Source organism: Macrotis lagotis, chromosome 1 (assembly GCF_037893015.1).
Source record: "Macrotis lagotis isolate mMagLag1 chromosome 1, bilby.v1.9.chrom.fasta, whole genome shotgun sequence".
Lineage (NCBI taxonomy): Eukaryota > Metazoa > Chordata > Mammalia > Peramelemorphia > Peramelidae > Macrotis > Macrotis lagotis.
In genome coordinates, this window is record NC_133658.1 from 899,810,553 (window position 1) to 899,832,420 (window position 21,868).

General features: G+C 42.6%; 1 protein-coding gene across 7 annotated transcripts in view; it reads left to right on the forward strand.

The window, feature by feature from the left end:
* LOC141509341 (uncharacterized) overlaps window positions 1-16,056 on the forward strand; it is a 42,449-nt gene extending 26,393 nt beyond the window's left edge. The window contains exons 2-6 of one of the 7 annotated variants that reach the window (XM_074218808.1): window positions 2,911-2,958; window positions 3,104-4,353; window positions 7,285-7,411; window positions 7,882-7,977; window positions 12,919-16,056. In XM_074218808.1, the coding sequence (XP_074074909.1) occupies window positions 4,213-4,353; window positions 7,285-7,411; window positions 7,882-7,977; window positions 12,919-14,129 (1,575 nt within the window). In that variant the 5' untranslated portion in view covers window positions 2,911-2,958; window positions 3,104-4,212 and the 3' untranslated portion in view covers window positions 14,130-16,056. Of the gene's footprint in view, window positions 1-21; window positions 4,354-7,284; window positions 7,412-7,881; window positions 7,978-12,041; window positions 12,606-12,918 lie in introns of those variants that run through there. The other 6 variants (XM_074218809.1, XM_074218805.1, XM_074218807.1 and 3 more) reach the window with 6 other exon arrangements.
* Window positions 16,057-21,868: the final 5,812 nt, after the last annotated feature.

The following is a 21,868-nucleotide window of genomic DNA, read 5'->3' on the forward strand; positions in this document are numbered from 1 at the left end:
GGGAGATTGACAGGGGTTGGGGGGGCGGGGTGAGTAGATAGGGATGGTTGGTTTGGGGAAGGTGATGAGGGACAAGAGTTGGATTTGGGAAGGCCAGAATTCAGATCCTTCCTCTAAAGCCCCCTTAACCTTTCAGTGACCCACACCCACATCCAGAAAAGTCTCCAAGACCAGAATCCTTAATCTTCTTTGTGTCCTAGGCCCCTTTGGCCTCAACCTGGTGAAACCTGTGGACCCCTTCTCAAAATCAAGGTTTTAACTGTATAAAGTCAAGTACATAGGATAACTGAGCCAACTAATGTATTGAAATACAGGTGTCAAGATGGTTAAAAAAAAAGAGTTAAGGGCCCCCCAGATTAAGAAGCCAAGCTCTAAGATTCTAAATTATTGCCAAGGTGAAGATCTCCTTCTGTGAGCTGATGGAATCACAATTTTGGACCAGAACAGAAAACTACCTCTCACGCCATGTAGTTTTGTGGCTCAAATGAGATCATGAATCAGAAGAATTTTACAAATTTTAAAAGACCCCACCGATGTCAGTCATCATTGGAAAGGGTAAGGAAGCCAGGCCCTTTTGCATGTGGTCCTTCCAGATCTGCTGTGGGCAGTAATGCACCCCCCTTCTCCAGGAAAAAAAAAAAAGGTTTGTTGGGGGGAATATCATCCATTATATCTAGGCAGGAGGCACAGTTGAAAAGAGTGCTGCTCTGAGAGTCAAGGCGGCTAGGTGGCGCAGTGGATAAGCACCAGCCCGGAGTCAGGAGTACCTGGGTTCAAATCCAGTCTCAGATACTTAATAATGACCTAGCTGTGTGGCCTTGGGCAAGCCACTTAACCCTATTTGCCTTACAAAAACCTAAAAAAAAAATCCTGTGATCCTGAGCAAGTCACTTAACTTCTGCCTCAGTTTCCTCATTTCTAAAATGGAGATAAGCATAGTACCTACTTAGGTGAGGATCACATAGTCTTTGAATTTGACTTTCCACATATCCCTTCGGTGGTCTTTTGTGGTTCTTCCTGGAGTCCTCTGAGTCAAGTAAAGCAGATGTGGTTATCTCTGATTTACAAACAAACAAAAAAAAAATGAGTAAATGACATGAAACTTCAAGACCAGGTCTTTTGGAGACAGGAAAGGAACCTGGGACTCCTGTGTTGTGTACCAAGGCTTCTCTCATAATGAAGGTGATCTCTTCAATGGCCTGATTTCTAAAAAGAACTCAGAATATCGATTCACATTTTATGAATTAGAAGGGTGACTAGAGATAGTTTTTCCTTATCAAATATGGAGGAATCTAACACTCTTCACACCACCAGACAGCCTTGGCAATAGCTTTCTCCTTATGACCTCTATTCATTGACTTGGAAAGACAGAATCGAAGCTTCCAGGGGCCCATTCCCTTCTCTCTTTAATGACTCTGGTAGCTCCTCATCAGACCTTAGGAAAATCTTAGGATTTCCAGGCAGGAATCTCCTTCACCTTGACCTCTGGTGGGTATTCATCTAGACTCTGCTGGAATACTTCCAATGACAGGTAATTTCCATGGATTGTTAAGCTGCTTCTTGGCCTGCTCTGATCATTGACCCCACTTCTACCTTCCTGTCCTTGGTTCTAGTTATGTGGCTTAGAACCAGACAGAATACCTTTGGCTTCCTCCTTGAATCAGTCAGTGACATCCATCAACCTTGCCCTCTCCAGGGCACACCTATCCAGTAGAGAATCAGGGATACTTAAAGTTGGAAGATCATCTAGTATAACCATGTTATTTTAAATAACAGTAGCAAAGATCCAAATTGAGCCAGAAATGGTCTTTGCCATTTTTCCTAACCACACCATGTTTCCTCGACTTGTCCTTATCCCTCTCCTCTGCACAGTCTCTGATGGGGCAGTGTCAAAAGAATCCAGGTCTTTCAACAACTATTTCATATTCCACATTTGCCCTATCCAACCTACCACTCCATACCACTGGGGCTATTATTGAGGCAGGCCCATGCAAACCACAGTAAAAAAGATGTTTCTATGATATTTTTAAATAAATTCTGGAGTTTATTCTTTAGAGTTATTATCCTCAAGAGTCTTGGCATCTACTATTATGGAGATTCATCTTGTTAGTTTGGGTCCATTATGCCATTCTATTGGAATTTTAATTCAGCTCACAAATACATTTGCTACTCTTCCCACCTTGGTGTCAGACATACATTTTCTAAGCATGCCTTTCTGTCTCTATTCATTAATAAGAAATATTGATGAGAAGAGAGCCAAGGGTAGGGCCCTCTTGGGGTATATACCTGAGATTTCGGGCTGATACTACCTGCTACGCCTGTGTCTTTGAGCACTGATTGAGTGAGCAACCAAGCAACCTCTCCGAATTATCATTCATCCCCCATTTCTACATCTTGTCTGCAAAGTTGTCATGACACACTTTGTCAGCAGTTGGGCTGAAATGCAGACAAGTATTTTAGGCTGGAGCTGGCCCCCTGATTTCCTCATTCAGTCACTATTTCCAAAAAAGGAGAAGATGGCATTAGCTTGTCTCGACTTGTGTTCACAAAAGTTGTTCCTGGCCCCTTATAAAACATGGTTTTGGTTTTTTTGTGCTCATCATGATCTGCCTCATGATCTGTCCTTGAGTTATACGGATGATTAAAATCAAGATCATTTGTCTACAATCCCTCTCTTTTGCTTTTTTTTTTTTAAATCATTTAGGGGCGGTTAGGTGGCGCAATGGATAAAGCACCGGCCCTGGAGTCAGGAGTACCTGGGTTCAAATCCGGTCTCGGACACTTAATAATTACCTATCTGTGCGGCCTTGGGCAAGCCACTTAACACCATTTGCCTTGCAAAAAACATAAAAAAAAAATCATTTCCCATTCTCCTGTCTTTTTAACCTATTTCTCCATTCTTTCCTAAAGATTAATGATTGCCCCTACGAGCTCATCTGCATTGCTTCCAGGATTCAGGTAGGGGGTTTGTCTGGACATGAGAACTGATATTCTCCTAAAGCTCCAAGTCCTTCTAAAGTTCACCATCTTAGAATCCAATTCCTTCTTAACTGTGTATGTTTTGCATTTTCTCATTTAATCCATTTATTTTTTCATGGAGAAGACCAGAGCAAAAGAAGAATTGATGAGTTGTGCCTTCTCTCCTTTGTCTTTTGACATATACTCAAGCCAGAGGACCTTTGCCTTCTCCGTTCTTGCCCTGAATGCATCTCCAGCATTTCCTCAAACATTTTCCTCTCCTCCATTCAGGTTCATATTCCCCACTACTTAGTAGTAGTCATGCTGGACAGTTACCTGGCCCTTCAGAAAGTTTTATGGAGAACCTTCATAGAACACAGCATCATCCTGTCTGATTTTTCCTCTCTGAGAAAGACAATTCTAGGTGCTTGGAGGACCTCTAAGAGAGAGTAGGATCACACAGCTCATGTGCCACGACTGAGGTTCAGAAGTGACCTCACCCCCCTTCCCATGTTTGAGATCTGGGCACAAAGAAGGGGAGGGAGGACCTCCAGCTCCTAGCACTCTCATCATTTCTTCCCAGGCTGCCCAGATAGCAGGAGAGTCCCGTCACTAGCATGCCTTCAGTTAGTCATTCTGGAGGGATGGAATAAAAGAGAAATACAAGTGAGAAAAGCCCTGCCCCCAGGGAGCTTCCATTCTATAATATTTGGATTCTGCTACTACTTGGAGCAGTGGGTAGAGTGCCAGACCTGGAGTTAGGAAGGCTTTTGTCCTGAGTTCAGATCTAGCCTAACATGCCCTAGCTGGGTGACTCTGGACAAGTCTTGGTTTCCTCATCTGTAAATTAAGCTGGAGAAGGACATGGACAAACCACTGCAGTATCTTTGCCAGAGAAACCCCAAATGGAAGTACAGAGAGCTGGATACAACTGAACAACCACATTACTTTAATCCATATTGGGAAAATTTCCCTTAGAGAGTTCGGAGATCTGTTTATCAATCAATAAACATTTATTAAGCACCTAAGGCATGCCAGCATAATTCTGAGTGTTGTTCTGTATTGCCACAAAGACATCATGTCTGTCTTTGTCCTTTATTGTTGCCCAGACATGCTCTATGGTTCCTTGGATCTCCATGGATTTCTTCCAAGCCATGTTAATGACTGCCAAGTATTAGCTGGGTTCTAGGTGGGCCATCCCAGAGACCCTCCTTGACCTTTCTCTTTGTGGAAGAGTTGGGGGTATCTGAGCTGATGAACAGGACAGTAGGACTGGTCTCCTTCATGGTAATTTGTGTTTCCCCAGCTCCACTGCCTGAAGACTCACCCTTTGCCACAGAGGGGAGCACCAAAGAAGAGGGAATAGCTGCTGGGCAGCTACCGGTCGGCTCTCAGGTGAGGTGGGTTTGTTCTGCCCTGTCTGAAATGCCAGAAGTGGGCCCCAGAGAGGCCCCAGAACCCTGAACCCCTGTCCTCATCCTTAGGACTCAGGGCCTTCCAAGTGGAGAATGGATTCATTCCTTTATTGATCTCCCTGGCATTGCTGTGGCCCCAATGGAGGCAGCATGGTCCATTGAAAAGAGCCTTGGCTTTGGAATCTGCAGATCTTTGCCACTTGGGCTTAACCTGAAGCTCGATGACCCTCATGTTCCTCTTTTTTGAAGTGGAAGAGAGAGGGTTGGTACTGAGCTAGCCAGCCTCTTGGGTCTCTGCCTGCTCTTTACTAACTCTGTTCTGGGGGCACTGTCTAATAGGAGCTCCTAAGGACAGTCCATCATTAAACACCATCCCTTTCCTCAAGGGTTGCAATCTCTTTTGGGGGGACTGAAGACAACACACATGCCTTAATTAATCCAAGGATTAATTATGTCACATATAGATAATTCTTTGATGCTGAATGAGTTCTTTGCTCACCATTGTCCTAGAATATTTTATCGTCATTTTATAGATAAGCAAATCAAGGCCCATGATTATAGAATAATGGAATCTTAGAGGTTGTAACTAGGCAATGGGCCTTGCAGCCTGAACCTGTTTGTATTTCATTGTGAGCTGCTTGAGGGTAGGACTCATCCTTTGCCTTCTTTGTATCCCTATCACTTAGCACAGTGTCTAACAGATATAATCATTGGTTGTTGTTTAGTCATGTTCAGTTGTGTCCCCTGTGATGGCTTCATGTCACAGATGAGGAAACTGAGGCCATTGAGACCAGGTCACCCAGCTAGTAAATACTCTCTCCACTATGGTGCCACTGGACCCATTAAATGTTTATTAACTGACTGTTGGGCTAATTTTTCCTGACCTCTAGAGACAGGGAACATGCCCCCATTCCCTGCCCCAGCCTCCTTCGTTTTGGAACAGGGCTCATTGTTGGGGAGTTTTTCCTTACATCAATCCCAAATTTGTAGCTCACTCCTAGTTCTCCAGAACACAGAAGAACCTCATGGAAGACTGTACAATTGTCCCTCCCAAATTTTTTAAAAGTTAAATTTCATCAAAATTTTTCTACCTTTTTTTTTTTTAACCTTCAGAATTTCATTCTCAGAGTTCCCTCTCTGTCTCCCTGGACTACCACTCTCATGTCTACCTTCAGTGAACCTCCTCCTCAGGCTAAACATCACTAGTTTCCTTACCAGCACTGGTCGGCCCTGTTACCCAGGCCTCCTACCACCCATCCTTCCCTGCTGTGGCTGTGTTTCACCTTGTCTTGGCCTTGTGGGCAGAGGGCAGCGAGGCTGGGGTTGTTTTGTCTCCCTCATTCAGAGAGAACACAGTTCCTGGTGCAGCTTGGGGGGCAGGGGGGCATCAGCCTTGTTGGCTTTGTGACCTCCTTGGGCTGACTTATATAGAATAGCAAGCATTTAGCACCCATCATTTCCCCAAACTCTTTGAAATCTGATTTCCCCAGATCTAAAGTGTACATCAGACCCTGCTCAGTTCTCCTCTTCTCTCTGATGTGTTCTATAGTATAGTGATCACTTGTCTCCAAGATTTCCAGATTTCACAGCTATTAAATGTCATTTGGGATTGGAACCCATGTCTCCTAAAGAATTCTGTTTCCATCCTAAACACCACTTTCCATACTACAATACCACTAAATTATAAGTGATATAAGGATTCTGGAAAGGTGAGCTCAGTATGGGCCTGGCTTTTGGGGGGATGGATGGAGGAAGACAGGATTGGTTCTTCCTCCCTAGAGCAGAAAGAATTAATTAATAAGAGAGAAGAGGGTCTCCAGATATGGAAAAATACAGAGAAGTTCAGGAAGAAAAGGGAGAGAATGACCCAACAAGAAGTCCAGCCTTGGTGAAACACCCTTGAGGGATTATTGCTTCTTTACAGAATTCCAGGGGAAAGTCCTTACTCAGGAATATAGGCTAGTCCCGTTGTCCTTCATGGACTCGCTGTATTGTCCACACCAGCTTCCTCCAACCACCTGTGGCTTTGCTTTTTCCCCAGTCAGTCAAGGCCTGGAGTCACTACAGTCACTTGTAGTCCTTTGGTCTTCATCCCCCTCTGGCTCTTGTTGTCTACACCCACAAACCTTAAGACCCTGAAGGTAGAGAAACTCTGATGATGCAGTCTGGTATTGAAAATGAAGTTTTTATTGGGCTTTGGCTATGCAGCCTTTAGGGGAGATCTGAAATCAATCCCCGCTTGCTCCCTCAGTTCAATTTCACAAGCACTGTTAAAGGATTGATATACCAGGCCCTGAGGCTAAAAACCAGCAGTGGACCAGGTCCTGCCCTCCAGGAGCTTCTATTCTCCAGGTACAAACAGCCTGGACACAGATAAAGAAATATAAAATATATACAAAGTGGACATCACCTGTGGCTCAACCCCCAAAAAATCATCTTTCTGATTTGTTTTTCCCCCACCCAGAGTTCCCGCTGGGAATTTCTAAATGTGGATAAAAGGCAACAAATCCCCTACAAGCACCTGGCTAAAAAGGTATATTCGTTCCAGGACAACCTCTCTTTCACTTCACAAAACACATAAAAGACTCAGGTGGTCAACCATCAATAGTCAGTTGCCTTCTGTTCCCTCTGGACTTTCCCTCATCTTCTCCTGTCATCCCCCAGCCTGTGGTTCCGATCCCCTTAGAAAGGAAGTTGGGATTGGCCAGGAAGGCGAGTCCTAAGGATGCAGACCAGCTTCAAGCTTTTTCTGGTTTCGTAGGAAGCCCACAGCCGGTAATCCATAAAACATTCAGTTTCTCGAAGGATGTCAGAACCATTTCTTCTGCCCCTTGACCCCAATCACTGCCCTCCACCAAGGTCAGATGGGGGGATGGGCCCTGGGCAAGCCTGCATGCATGTGATGTTTCAGGAGCCAGTGACCTTCCAGGATGTAGCCGTGGACTTCAGCCAGGACGAATGGGGGCTGCTGGACCCTGCACAGAGGGACCTCTACCGGGATGTGATGCTGGAGAATTACAGGAACCTGCTCTCATTAGGTAAGGATGGTTTATCCTGAGACTCAGAATCTCCCCTTCAAAGTACCTTGGTCTCCTGAAGCTCTGGACCTTCTGGAGATCGACTCTATCCTTTATATTGGAGCTCCAAGGTTATATTCCCAATCCATCTGTGGCCCCTTCACAGTGTTCTACTTCTGTTCTCAGGACAAACCCTGTGTTTTGCAGAATTTATAGACTGATTAGGCTTTCCTCTGGACTGTCCCCTTATTCTCTTTCCCCAGGGTCCCTCCCTTGCTTGGACAAACCCTTTTTTTCTCTCTGAACCCAAACCAGTCTCCCTCCCAAACATCTCAGAGGTGCCCTCTCTAGCCCAGGCTCCAGGGCTCTTTTCTACCTTGCAGGCTGTCAGCTCTCTTCCCTCCTGGCCAGGGGGCTGGCACTTAGCTCTTAGCTGACTCCCTTTTCCCCAAGCATCAACAGACACATCCCATTTCTCTCCCCATGAGCAGGGCTGGTCCAAGCACAGCTTGATGTGATCTCTTGCTTGGAACAAGGGGATGAGCCATGGAAGCTGGAGAGAGAAGACCTCAGAGGTACCTGTCCAGGTGAGGGAATGAAAAATTTCGGGAAGTGGTGAGTACTGAGAGTGACTACTTGTCAGGGACGGGCCATCTGGGGATCCTCTGCCCAGGGTCCCCAAGCCTAGGGGACCTTTGAGAGTATAAACTGAAAGTGATCATGAAGGGATCTTTATCTCCATGCCTGTCTTCTTATTCCTCAGGCCCATCCTCCCTTTACATAAACCCCATCTTCCCAGCATCCCCTTCCTCAGTGTCTCCCCTTCTTCAGTATTATCCCTACTTTAGCATTATCCTCCTTAGCATCCTTCTCCTGGTGCTCTGTGGACCACACTCCCATGACCATTATTCCATGACCCTGCCAAGTCTGACCCTTGTCCCAGATTTACCATCTCTGCCTTTAAATATCATAGATTTCTAGGGGCAGCTAGGTGGTGCAGTGGATAGAGCATCTGCCCTGGAGTCAAGAGGACCTGAATTCAAATCTGGCCTCAGACACTTAATAATTGCCTAACTGTGTGACCTTGGGCAAGTCACTTAACCCCATTGCCTTAAATTTTAAAAAAAGAAGGAAAGAAAACCTTGCACCTAAATATCATAGATTTCTTTCCCCATTTAAAAACACACACACACACACACAAAAGACTCTATTACCTTTTTTTTTCTTCTTCCTTTTGTCTAACCATGGGAATGAACTCTACTCCCTACCTTCCAGATCCTTTTCCTAACACCCTTCCTCAGCCTGGCCTCCATCCTCCCCACTCTGCTGACACTGTTCTCATCAAGGTCTTCTGACCTGCCCAGACCTCATGGTCTTTCCTCAGTCTTTGTCCTTCTGGACCCTTTCAGTACTCTGTGGGTTACTGACTTTTTTTTAGGTTTTTGCAAGGCAAATGGGGTTCAGTGGCTTGCCCAAGGCCACACAGCTAGGTAATTATTAAGTGTCTGAGACTGGATTTGAACCCAGGCACTCCTGACTCCAAGGCCCGTGTGTTATCCACTGCGCCACCTGGCTGCCCTGGTTACTGACTTTTAAATTAAAAACCAAACCCTCTTTCCTCCAGTGGCCAGTGTTAACACTCAGAATGTACGGAACCTCTGTTTGAATTCAAGGTGCTGACCCTACTGAGGCCATTCTTGACCTCATAACTACTATTCCTGGATTAACAATGGGATCCCTTGGGTTTGGGCAAGAGAGACAATGACCCAGGTGAGACCTGGGGCGAAGACACAGAACTGTTACACAAGCTTTCCCTGCTCAAGGAGACCCTGCTCCTAATGCAGTGGATCTTTGGTTTTTTCTTGGGGGTTTTTTTAATCTCAACAACTGAAATAAAATGAGGCACATAACTTTAGACTGCACTTAAATGTTAAAGTAGACAGCAATAAGCTATAAAGCAATAAATACATATAAAATTTAGCCACGTGTTAAGAATAATAAATTATGTGATCTTGTCTCCTTCCAAGCTCTTCCATCTATTATTTTGTATAGTAGGTCTTTGTAGGTAGTTTGTGGTTGTGGTTTTTTTACATCATCTCAATGTTTATCATTCTTTTCATTCATTTTTTCTTTGCTCAGCCTCACTTAGTCTTTTCTGATTTCTCTCTTTGTATTCAAATATGTCAATTTTATAGCAAAGGAATTTCCCATCATACTAGCATACTACCCTTTAGTCAAGTATTACCTAACTATTGGGTTGGGGAGGCTAGGTGGCACAGTGGATAAAGCACCAGCCTTGGAGTCAGGAGTACGTGGGTTCAAATCCAGTCTCAGACACTTAATAATTACCTAGCTGTGTGGACTTGGGCAAACCACTTCACACCATTTGCCTTGCAAAAAACCTAAAAAAAAAAAAAAAAGGATTACCTAACTATTGGGTGGCTAGGTGGCACAGTGGATAGAGCACCAACACTGGAGTCAGGAGTACCTGAGTTCAAATCCGGTCCCAGACACTTAATAATGACCTAGCTGTGTGGCCTTGGGCAAGTCACTTAACCCCATTGCCTTGCAAAAACCTTAAAAAAAAAAAAGCATAGTTTGAAATCTAGTAGGACTATTTACTTTTTATCAGTTTTTTTCTATGGTTCCCCTTGATGCTTTTACCCACTTTTTGGCACATGGAGTTTATTATCTGTATGCTTTTTATAATAGGGAACAAATCCATTAAAATGAATTAACCATTTCCTATTATACTAAGGAATAACATTTTTAAAATTCTTTCATTTCCTAGCTATTGATTTTATCCATTCTGTACCAAGCAATCTGCTAGTTGCTATGCATACAGAAACAAAAATAACATTGTTCCCGCCCTCAAGAAGCTTATCATTTCTCTTTTTTATGGAGAACACTTTAGCTTTCTTTTATTTGAATTGTTTGCTGTTGGACTGTTCATTCATCTGGACTGTAGCCTTCTGAGATGCTAGAATACTAGAATACTAGAAATCCTTAGGTAATTTCTTTTGTTTGTTTGTTTGTTTTTGCAAGGCAATGGGTTAAGTGGCTTGCCCAAGGTCATGCAGCTAGGTAATGATTAAGTGTCTGAGGCCAAATTTGAACTCAGGTCCTCCTGACTCCAGGGCCAGTGCTCTATCCATTCAGTCACCCAGCTGTCCCTTTAGGTGATTTCTTGCTAATAAGTATTCTGCTCACTCTTCTCTTCACAGAGAGTTTCAGAATAAAAGTTTCACCTTTTATTACAAAGAAAACTTTTCTTACATTCTGTATTCCTTGATCTTTTTTCTTCTAGGTCAGAAACAGGGGGATGAGAGGGGAAATGGAAAAAAGATAACCTGCCTCTCTTTCCCTGACTGATAAGACCCTTCCACTTCCTCTCCTACTCAAGAAATTAGGCCCCTCTTGTCCTTCAGTTTCCCTTCCAGCAGGTACTACTAGTGAGTGTTTCTAGAAGGCCCCCCCTAAGTAATCTTTGTCAGGCTCCCCAACTTGCCTCCTCTGGAAGTTTAAATGCATTTTGGACAAGAAATATTTTCATCCAAATTATTCAGGTGTTTCCTGACTCACCTTTTTTGATTCCTTCTTGCCTTCTTCCCTTGGCATCCCAATAGTGGGGATCTTCAAGGCCCTCTCTTTTGCTGCATGCACTTAACATTCCACATCCTTAGGAAGTTCACCTACTTGTGCTTTCAACTCTCCTTCTTCTGATAATCTTCAGTCCTGGCTGCTTCCCCCAGAGCCCAACTCCATGTTTCTTATTGACTATAGGATCCTTCCCTTGAGTGACTCATTTAACACATCTAAAGTCAGGTTCATTTCCCTATTTCTGTTTGTCATTCTACTCTTTCATTCTCCTTGGTAGGAAAGCACATAGACAGATCACTGTTCTGCCTCTGGACAGTGGGCCTCTTTTTCCCTACATCTACATTTTTATTTGGGCTATGACTCCTTCCCTTTCCATGGATGATTTTTATTTTAACATTCCTTTCATTTCTGAATATTTTTCTCCCCTTACCAATTGAGCCTTCCCTTTTCAGCAAAAAGTAAAAAAAGTTAATTGGCCCATTAACCCTGTCTGATAGTATTTGCAATATAACACAGACACACAGAGGATCTATTAGAGGAAAAGGGGAACCAAAGGACAGGAGGTTCAGGGCAAGCTCTTCATTCCATTCTAGGTATTTGTTAGAGGAAAGCCCTTGGATACAGAAGAAGGGATGGGCAACAGAGATGTTAAGAAGGTAGAACAAACAAGATTTATTAAATGATTATTTATGAGAAATGAGTGAGAGCCAGTGGTGATTCCCAGGTTCTGATCTTGAATGACTGGAAGAATGGGGGTCCCTTGCCTGAAATAGGAATGTTTCAGAGAGGATGGCTGGGGAACTAGAAAGAGTTCGGTTTTGAAAGCATGAAATCTGAGATGCCTCTGGGACATCAAGACAGAGATGTCAAGCAGGCAGTTGGAGATATGGAACTGTAGCTCAGGAAAAGAGGACTGCCTATATAGATGTGAGTGTCATTTGTTTTGAAATGATCATTGAATCCATTGGGGCTGAGAGGTTAACAAAAAAGTTGTGTAGAAAGAGGAAAGAACCTTGTAAGGTAAAGCTTTGTACATTTTGTGCAGGAAATGGATGACAAACCTGCAAAGGAAACTTAAGACTATTCTGATGATCAGGAAGCAAACCATTGCCAGACCAGGGTCAGTAATGTTAAATACAGCAGAGAAGTCTGAGAAGAGACCCTTGGCTTTAAAAGGAATGAAAGAGACCATTTGTGACCTTGCTTCAAATATTTTCTATCAAGTGGTAAGGGTAAAAGCCAGCTTGCAAGGGGTTAAGAGGTGAAAAATTGGAGACAATAATTGTACACAACTTTTTCTAAGAGTCTGTCTTGGAAAGTGAAGACAGGTGAGGATCAGTCTGAAAAATCTGAGGTGTACTATCCACATCCATTGCTATGCTATGGGGATCTCAGCAGAGATTCTGAAAGGCCATCTCCCCTGGAACCCAGCCTGCTTCTTCAACAGATGCATCCTCTTTTCTTTCCCCTCATCCCACTGCAGCTAAATTTATCTTCCAGGGATCATTCCCATCATTCTCCTCCTGTCCTTCAAGACTAAGCAGCCTATGGTCTTGGTTCGTGGTGATGGAAGAAAGCGTGTCCAAGACCTCATAGGGTTGGAATATAAAAAAGTGTGAGTCATTAGCTCCCAACAATATAGTCTTTGTCAATTTACAAAACCTTTCCTTCACAATAATCCTGGGAGGTGGCAGTTACACTTTTATCATTCCCATTTTACAGACTAGAAAATGGCCTTACCCATGGTCTTGTAACTTACAAACAATAAATAGTGGGACTCGATTTGGATGTGGGTCTCCTTGACTGTGTCCTTTCTCAATTGACACTGACAAACACTGATTTTATTTTTCTATTCTTATTGAAGGACTTTGTTTTCTCTCCCAGCTTAGAGAATTGAAAATTTATACAATTTTTTTTATTCCTTTCAGACTTGGAATGTATATCTGAGGCCAAAATGTCATCTCCAGTTTTAGAGAGAGTTATAAAGGATGGTCCCTGGAATTCAAAATTGGGAGAAACCTGGAAATGTGAGAACAAGTTAAAGGGGCAGCAAAGGAATCTGGAGAAACAGTTAGGGCAGGGGACAGTTACCCACAAGAAGACACACACTCGGGAGAAAATTTATAAATGTAATGAGTGTGGGAAGACCTTCAGCTGGAGCACATGCCTTACCAAACATCAGAGAATTCATACTGGTGAGAAACCTTTTGAGTGTAAGGAATGTGGGAAGGCTTTTAGCCAGAAATCATCCCTGTGTTACCATCAGAGAACTCATACTGGAGAGAAGCCCTATTTGTGCAGTGAATGTGGGAAAGCCTTCAGGTACTATTCAGTCCTTACTCAACATCAGCAAATTCACACTGGAGAGAAACCTTATGAATGCAGTATCTGTGGGAAAGCCTTCAGTCAGAATTCCTTCCTCACTCAGCATCAAAGGATTCATACTGGAGAGAAACCCTATAAATGCAGCAACTGTGGGAAAGCCTTCAGTCAAAGGGCCTCCTTGTATTACCATCAGAGAATTCACACTGGAGAAAGACCTTATATATGTGGTGAGTGTGGAAAGTCCTTCAGTTACTGCTCAGTTCTTAATCAGCATCAGCAAATTCACACTGGAGAGAAGCCTTATGAATGTGGTGTCTGTGGGAAAGCCTTCAGCCAGAATTCCTTCCTCACACAGCACCAAAGGATTCATACAGGAGAAAAACCCTACGAATGCACCGAATGTGGAAAAACCTTCAGATACTGCTCAGCCTTTATTCAGCACCAGAAAACTCATACAGGAGAGAAACCTTACAAATGTAAAATATGTGGGAAAGCTTTCAGTTACTGTACCTCCCTTTCTCAGCATCATCAAATTCATACTGGTAAAAAACCCTATCAGTGCAAAGAATGTGGGAAAGCCTTCAGCTACAGTTCATCCCTTACCCACCATCTAAGAACTCACACTGGAGAGAAACCCTATCAATGCAATGAATGTGGGAAATCCTTCAGCTACAGCTCATCTCTTACAGAGCATGTCAAAACCCATACTGGAGAGAAGTCTTATGAGTGTAAGGAATGTGGGAAATTCTTCAGATGGCGTTCATCCCTCTTCAAACACAAGACTTCACACAGGAGAATAACCCTAGGAGTATAAGGCTCATTGAGAAAAGATTAAGTCATATCCATCTCTTTATTAAATAGCCAAGTACCAAACTATCACCAGCTGTGGTAACTCTGCCAACCTCCAGTCTCACATCTCCAATGACCTTTCAGACATCTCAAACTTGAATGTCCAGCAGATATCTGAAACTCACTACGTCCAAAAATGACCTCATCATCTTTCCCCTAAATGCTCCCAGCTTCCTACTTTCCTGATTACTGTAGAGGACAATACCATCCTCCTAGTGCCTCAGGCTTCAACCTAAGAATCATCCTAGACCCCTCACTGTCTCTCACCCCCATATTCAAGCACTTTCCAAAGCCTGCCAATTTTACTTTTTCAATACCTTATGAATAAACCCCCCTTCACTCCTCTTTCACAGCCATTCCACCTGTAGAGACACTCACCACCACCTCACATCTATGGGTCTGCCTGCCTCATGTCTCTCCCTACTCTAATCCATTCTCCATTCAGCCACCAAGGTGATTTTCCTAAAGTACAGGTTTAATCATGTCAACCTCCTACTCAATAAAATTCAGTGGTCTGTTGCCTTCAGGAGTAAATGCAAAATGTTCTGTTTGACCTTCAAAGTCCTTCATAACCTAACCTCCTTCCACCTTTCCAATCTTCTTGTGTCCTACCACCCAACACATTCTTCTTAATCCAGTGACACTGGTCTCTTGGCTATTCCATGGACAAGGCACAAGATTCTCCATATCTCAGCTCTGAGCATTCTCTGACTGTCCCCTTTGCCTGGAATACTCTCCCTCTGTTAGGACTATTGACCTCCCTGGCTTCCCACTTAGATCTCACTTTCTTTAGGAAGCCTTCCCCCAACCTGTCCTATTTCCAGTGCCTTCCCACTATTATTTCCTATTTATCCTGAACATAACTTTTTTGTATATATTTGTTTGCTTGTTGTATTCCCCCCATTAGATTGTAAGCTCCTTGAGGGCAGGGACTGTCTTTTTCCTCTTTTTATACCCCCCCCCCCCCCAGGACTTAATGTCTGATGCACATAGCAGGCATTTAGTAGATTATTGGTTGATTGATTATAAAAGATTTCTCCCTCTTATTTTTCCTTTTCCTCTTTGGTAAAGTTAGACTCTACCTGGTTCAATCACATTCTCAAAATTTATAGGATGCAAAAGACTGTGATCTGAAATAACAACCACTTGGGTCAACTTCCTAGAGAAATCTGTTGGTTAAACCTCAAACTTGAGTTTTAAACAACACAAAGATATGTACAGATTGCATTTTAAATCAAATTGAGTAAAGAAATAAAAAGTATGGACTGTGAATCTGTGAATTTTCTCTGATTCCATCACTCTCCTCAGTGCTTTAGTACTGGCCTAACAACCACAACCCCAACAAGAGTTTGGTTTAAAAGGAAAAAAAAAAGTACCACCCTAGCCCCCTACATCTTTAAACTCACCCCAAGCTTATGTTGATTTTAGCATCCTTGCAGGCTTTCTTAGCATGGCACTCTGGACAATGAACCAGCCTTGGGTTCAGGAAGATCAAGGTTCAAATCTGCCTCTGAAAGAACAGGGCATGGGACTTGGGGCAAATTATGTCTCTGTGACCCAGTAAACAGTAAGGTTGTTAAGTTTCTCAGCAGTTGTCAATTTGCATTGGTGCAGGGAGTTTCTTCCTCAGGAGTTTCCTATGCCAAAGAAATTTTAATTCAGGACAAGTTAAAGGAAAAATAAGAGTCATCCTGAAAACTATTTACTTGTCATAGAAGAACAGGGGCCCTGGAGAAGGCCATCTAAGGGTGATTTCATTGACTGTCTCCTTTACCTTTCCCTGAAACCTATCCAGAGAAGCCCTTGATTGAAGTTTGTAAAATCATTAATAAGATGATTCACAGACAATCAGAGCTCCTGCCTTAGCCTCCTCCAGGAATTCCCATTATGAAAACTCTAGAAAAAGGACTTCCCAACCCGGCCTTCAGAGAATGGTCCTGATTAGATTAATGTTGTTGATTCGTGTTGGGAACCAGGGTCTCTAAGCTGTTTGGCACAGTCACAGCAAGAAGACTCAAGGCAGTCACACTGCCTGATGGAACAACATTTCCTTCTTCCATATATATAGGGATTTCATGCATACCAATATTTATAGGTTTATTATTGATTACAATATTTATTCACCCTAATAGTGGAATGACTATAAAGGAAGGATTTCAGAAAAATTCCTTGAATAAAACAGATTGTAAACTCTGTCTAAATTTAACAGGACTGCCTCTCCCTGAGGCATACAAAAGCCTTCAACATTATGAAATCTCTGGAAAACCCAGCACTGGGAATTCCAAGGAGATATCCGAATATATACAGGGAAAACAGATATGAGATGGGTCAGATAGAATTCCAGGGAAATTAATAGTTTTGCCCCCTTACCACACACAGGAATATATGAAAAAGATGGTGAGAAAATAGTTAGTACAGGTGACTGATATGTGAACTCCAGCAGCCTTAGTTTCATGGGAAAGAATAAAAAAGTCACAGAAACTGTGGTTTCTACCAACATGGCCAGAAAGAAAAATTGGTTATTGTAAGAGTTAACGGATGGGTGGACAAGCATAAAGACCCTCACCACAGACTGTTAAGGAAGTGTATCAAAAAACATTACCTATACAAAAAATATAAAAAAAAATTTCCATTAAAAGAATTGCTTAATAACTTTAAATGAATTAACAATTATACAATGTAGTAATATGGCAACAGACAGGTTGAGGTCATCATGGTCTTGAGTAGAGATAAGAAATCAATTAACTATATTAATTAAACTTGTAATCACATGATTAAAACTTGTAACCATATAAACTATATGATTGATGATGAAAATTGTACACTCTTGTAACCAAGGAAATGATCTCAGTTTGCTTGCTTGATGCATACATGATTCTGAAACTATAGAAATAAATCCAAGCAGCTGACAGTCAGTCAAGCTGCTCCCACTTGTTGACTCAATTCATTTCGCCGACTCTGTCTCTCCTATCAGGTTCCAAGAACCCCGTGGAGGCTGGACCCCTGCAGATTCGATTCAAGTATTTCTCTTTGTGATCCTTTTGGGGGTTTTTTGGAGGGGGCAAATATATGCCAAAGATATTTGCCATTTCCTTCTCCAGCTCATTTTACAAATGAGGAAACTGAGGCAAAGAGGGTGAAATGTCTTGCCCAGGGTCACATAACTAGTGATTGGCCTTTTCCTTCTCCAGTTCATTTTATAATGAGGAAACTGAGGCAAATGGGGAAAGTGACTTGTCCAGGGTCACACAGCCAGTCAGTGTTTGAGACTGGTTTTGAACAGATAAAGATGAGACTTCCTGATTCCAAGTATAGCACTCTATCCACTACACCATTTAGCTACCCTTTTTGTTTGGTTTTTGTTTTGTTTTGGTTTAGTTTTTGCAAGGCAGTGGGGTTAAGTGGCTTGCCCAAGGCCACACAGCTAGGTAATTATTAAGTGTCTGAGACCGGATTTGAACTCAGGTACTCCTGACTCCAGGGCCGGTGCTCTTATCCATTTAGCTACCCTTAAATAATATTTGTAGACACTTGGTTTCTTTTTTTAATTGATAATTTATTTTATTTTTCCAATTACATGTTATAAATGTTTTTCAACTTCATCTACATGCATATGCATATTTTTAAGTTATAGAATTTCCTTCCACCCGCTCTTCCCACCCCCTTCCCCTCAACAGTGAACAGTCAGGTGAAGCACTTAGTTTTTGAAGTTGTATCTGACTCTTCATGACCCTGTTTGCATTGTTTCTTTATTTTATTTTGTCAAAAATATAGTGTTTGCCATTTCCTTCTCTAGCTCATTTTACTGATAAGGGAGTAAATGAGAAACAGGGATAAGTGACTTGCCCAGGATCATATAGCTAGTAAATGCCCAAGGTTGGATTTGAAATCAAAAAGAGTTCAAAAAGGGTCAACATTAAGAGTGGGAAAAAGGGGTGGCTAGGTGGCACAGTGGATAAAGCACCAGCCCTGAAGTCAGGAGTACCTGGGTTCAAATCCGGTCTCATACATTTAATAATTACCTAGCTGTGTGGCCTTGGGCAAGCCACTTAACCCCATGTGCCCTTGCAAAAAAAAAAAAACTTAAAAAGAGAGTGAGGAAAAAACCATTAGTCATCACTTGCCCTTTTTTCTGCATTACTGGCCATAAGAAGGTAGAGATGAACTGTAGGAGGCCGCCCCACAGCATACCTATTGGCTTTGCAGGACATGATAGCCCGTAGAGAAAACTCCGGGACAAAGATCAAGGCAAACCTTGACGGCTTCAGATCCTCAGCCACAAGGAAACTGTGAAGCGCCCCCATATCAACCCATCTAGTTCCTCATTCCCTGATCCACTCCCCATAGCTAACTTCCATATGGAAACAATCGACAAAGGCATAGCAAGAGACTCAGGTCAATCAGACACCCTATGTCAAAGCACCACCCCCCCTACATCCTGCTTCCTCATAAAGAATAGTATATAAGACTGTAACAGACAAATAAATTGGACTTGCCCCCTCATCGCCTGTGTGAGTTGTTTTTCCACAGCAGTCCCCGGCTGTCCGCCAACGGAAGAGCCCAGAACAGCTACAATGAACCAGCTCCCACAATATGTGAAGTTATCATATTTGGTAAGACTGAGAAGGAGAAAGGAGAACAGAAATTTCCCTCAAGCCCCTAGAACTCATTAGGATAAACACCCCCAATATTGCCTAAATTAAGTCTGGTTTCTCATTTGGAACATAGGTATTAGAGGACAGCCAGAAAGAATATCCAGGATCATCTCCCTTGTGGTGATAAAGCTGACCAATCCCCTCCATTCCTTGAACTGCAGAAGGAAAGAGTGGCCTATTCACAGAGAGGAGAACTAGTAGGGCCAACCGGGGAAAAGTTAAAGAAGATATTTCAACTCCCTCTTTCAGAAATGAGAGATTTTCAGAGAATAGATAAGCATTGATTGGGCTTGTGGTAGAGGGGACTTGTGTTCCCAGAAGGGGTTGGTTGGTCAAAAAGATCTCATGAGGGGGAGCTAGGTGGTGCAGTGGATAGAACACCAGGGTCCTGGAGTCAGGAGGACCTGAGTTCAAATTCGACCTCAGACAATGATTACCTAGCTGTGTGACCTTGGACAAGTCACTTAACCCCATTGCCTTGTAAAAAAACCTCCTGAGATTTTGTGATTTTATGAGGAATTTACATTTTATACCTATGTCTTGTAGACTGTGAGGATTTGATATGTTCCATGTTTATCCCTGTTCAAGAGCAGGATCACAAAAGATCCCCATGACTTGAAGTTGTTCCTAGGAGCCTCCCTGTCCTGGCCCCTGGGCAGAGTCTGGTTGTGTAAAGGATGTAACAGAGATGTCCATACAGGAGGACAAGTGGACAGGAAACTGCCCTGAACTTGGACGACTAGATTGCCTTGAAGGCAAGAGTTCTTCAACCTTTTTATAACTTATGGATGGGTCCTATGGTAGTTGATAAAGTTTTTGTACTCCTCAAAAATTGCATTTTAAATGCATAAAGATGCATGGATTGTTGAAATAGTTATCGAAATATTTTTTAAAAGAATCAAGTTCATGGATCCTAGGTTAAGAAGCCTTTCTCAGGATTGTGCCACTCCCCTTTCTTCCTTGTGGGAAGGAGAATCTCTATCTGCTTTTCCTTTTTCTAAGATCTTTTCTAATCTCTAGCCCAATAGAATCAAAGACAGCTAAGCCTAAAAAGGGAATGATTCCATTCTGTATGCTTTTTTAAATGGTTGGGGTATTTCACTCCCCTCACCTCCTTTTAAAAACATTTTTTAATGGGGTTACCAGATTGATGGGACAGCTAGGTGGTACAGAGGATAGAGAGAGGGCTCCTCTTCCTGAGTTCAAATCTGATCTCAAAACACTGTGTGACCCTGGGCAAGTCATTTCACCTTGTTTACCTCAGTTTCTTATCTATAAAATGAACTGGAGAAAGAAACTCTGCTCACTGAATAATAATGACATATTCAGGTGTTAAGCTCCCCCCACCCCGTGACTTTAAGAAAATTACTACTGTACCCTACATTTTGGGCACAAGTCTGCTGGAGACATATTTATTGTTTAACATTACTTTCTGAGCTATTTCTGGCTTAGAGAGGTATTTAAACCAACATAGTTCCCCCAGGCCTTCTGATCTATCTTTCCTCAAGATATATCTTTCCACATACATAAAAATACAGTTGGGGATTGATATTCCCAAATAGCTGAGTAGTACAGTCACCATCTCATTGCTTCTTGGATTATTCCTCCCAATGTCTATGTCAATATCTAGACTCTCTTCTGGAGGCTCTAGAAGAGGCTCTTCCCTCAAGTGGGGCTATTCCTTTGCAGGATAAGAAAGGCAAGAATTCAAAGGCAAGAGCTCTTTTTTGTGTACACACCAGACATTCATTTCCTTATGAGAGACCTCTTTTTCCTCAACTTATACCTACCTTTCCAAGGAAAGGGCATCATAAACCAGAGGAAATATTTCTTTTGTTTTTTGGTTGGTTTTTTGGGTTTTTTTTAAATTTTATTTACTTTGAGTGTTACAATTTTCCCCCTAATCTTACTTCCCTCCCCCCACCCCCCACAGAAGGCAATTTGCCAGTCTTTACATGGTTTCCATGGGATACATTGATCCATATTGAGTGTGATAAGGAGATATCATAGCCTTAAGGAAGAAACATAAAGTATAAGAGATAGCAAGATCAGACAATAAGATATCAGGTTTTTTTCCCCTAAATTAAAAGTAATAGTCTTTGGTCTTTGTTCAGACTCCACAGTTCTTTCTCTGGATATAGATGGTTTTCTCCATTGCAGACAGCCCCAAATTGTCCCTGATTGTTGCACTGATGGAATAAGTGAGTCCATCAAGGTTGATCATCACTCCCATGTTGCTGTTAGGGTGTGCAGTGTTTTTCTGGTTCTGCTCATCTCGCTCAGCATCAGTTCTTGCAAGTCCTTCCAGGCTTCCCCGAATTCCCATCCCTCCTGGTTTCCAATAGAACAATAGTGTTCCATGACATACATAGACCACAGTTTGCTAAGCCATTCCCCAATTGAAGGACATTTACTGGATTTCCAGAAATATTATTTCTTAATATTTTTGGTTTTTCCAAGGAGGAGGTTTTCAAGAGGCTACAGATGTACCTATGCAATCATTCTGATACTTACTGCCTATCCAGTCACAGGGAGATGCCAAATCAAAACCAAATGAAAAGCTTCCCATGCTATGGCTCTTATATTTTGTTCAACTACTTGAATTGATTTTAACAAGTTAGTAAATGGGAAGGAAAGAAATGAGAGGGGGCGGCTAGGTGGCGTAGTGGAGAGAGCACGGCCCTGAAGTCAGGAGTACCTGAGTTCAAATCCAGTCTCAGACACTTAATGATTACCTAGCTGTGTGGCCTTGGGCAAGCCACTTAACCCCATTCGCCTTGCAAAAACCTAAAAAAAACAAAAAATAAACAAAAAAAGAAATGAGAGAGCCAGATGGTGGTGGGAATTACAGGGGATTCTAGCCGAGCAGAGGGTTTCAGGTGATCCCAGCTGCCACCTCGGCTCTTAGGGATCCCACTGCAAAAATAGGAATGGTGTGAATCAAGTGGAATACTTCTCACTTTCCACCCAAAAGTGGTATTTTGTACTGGGGTTCAGGATGCTTCCCTCCTGTCTGATGTCATACAAAAAGACCAGACAGAGGGACAGC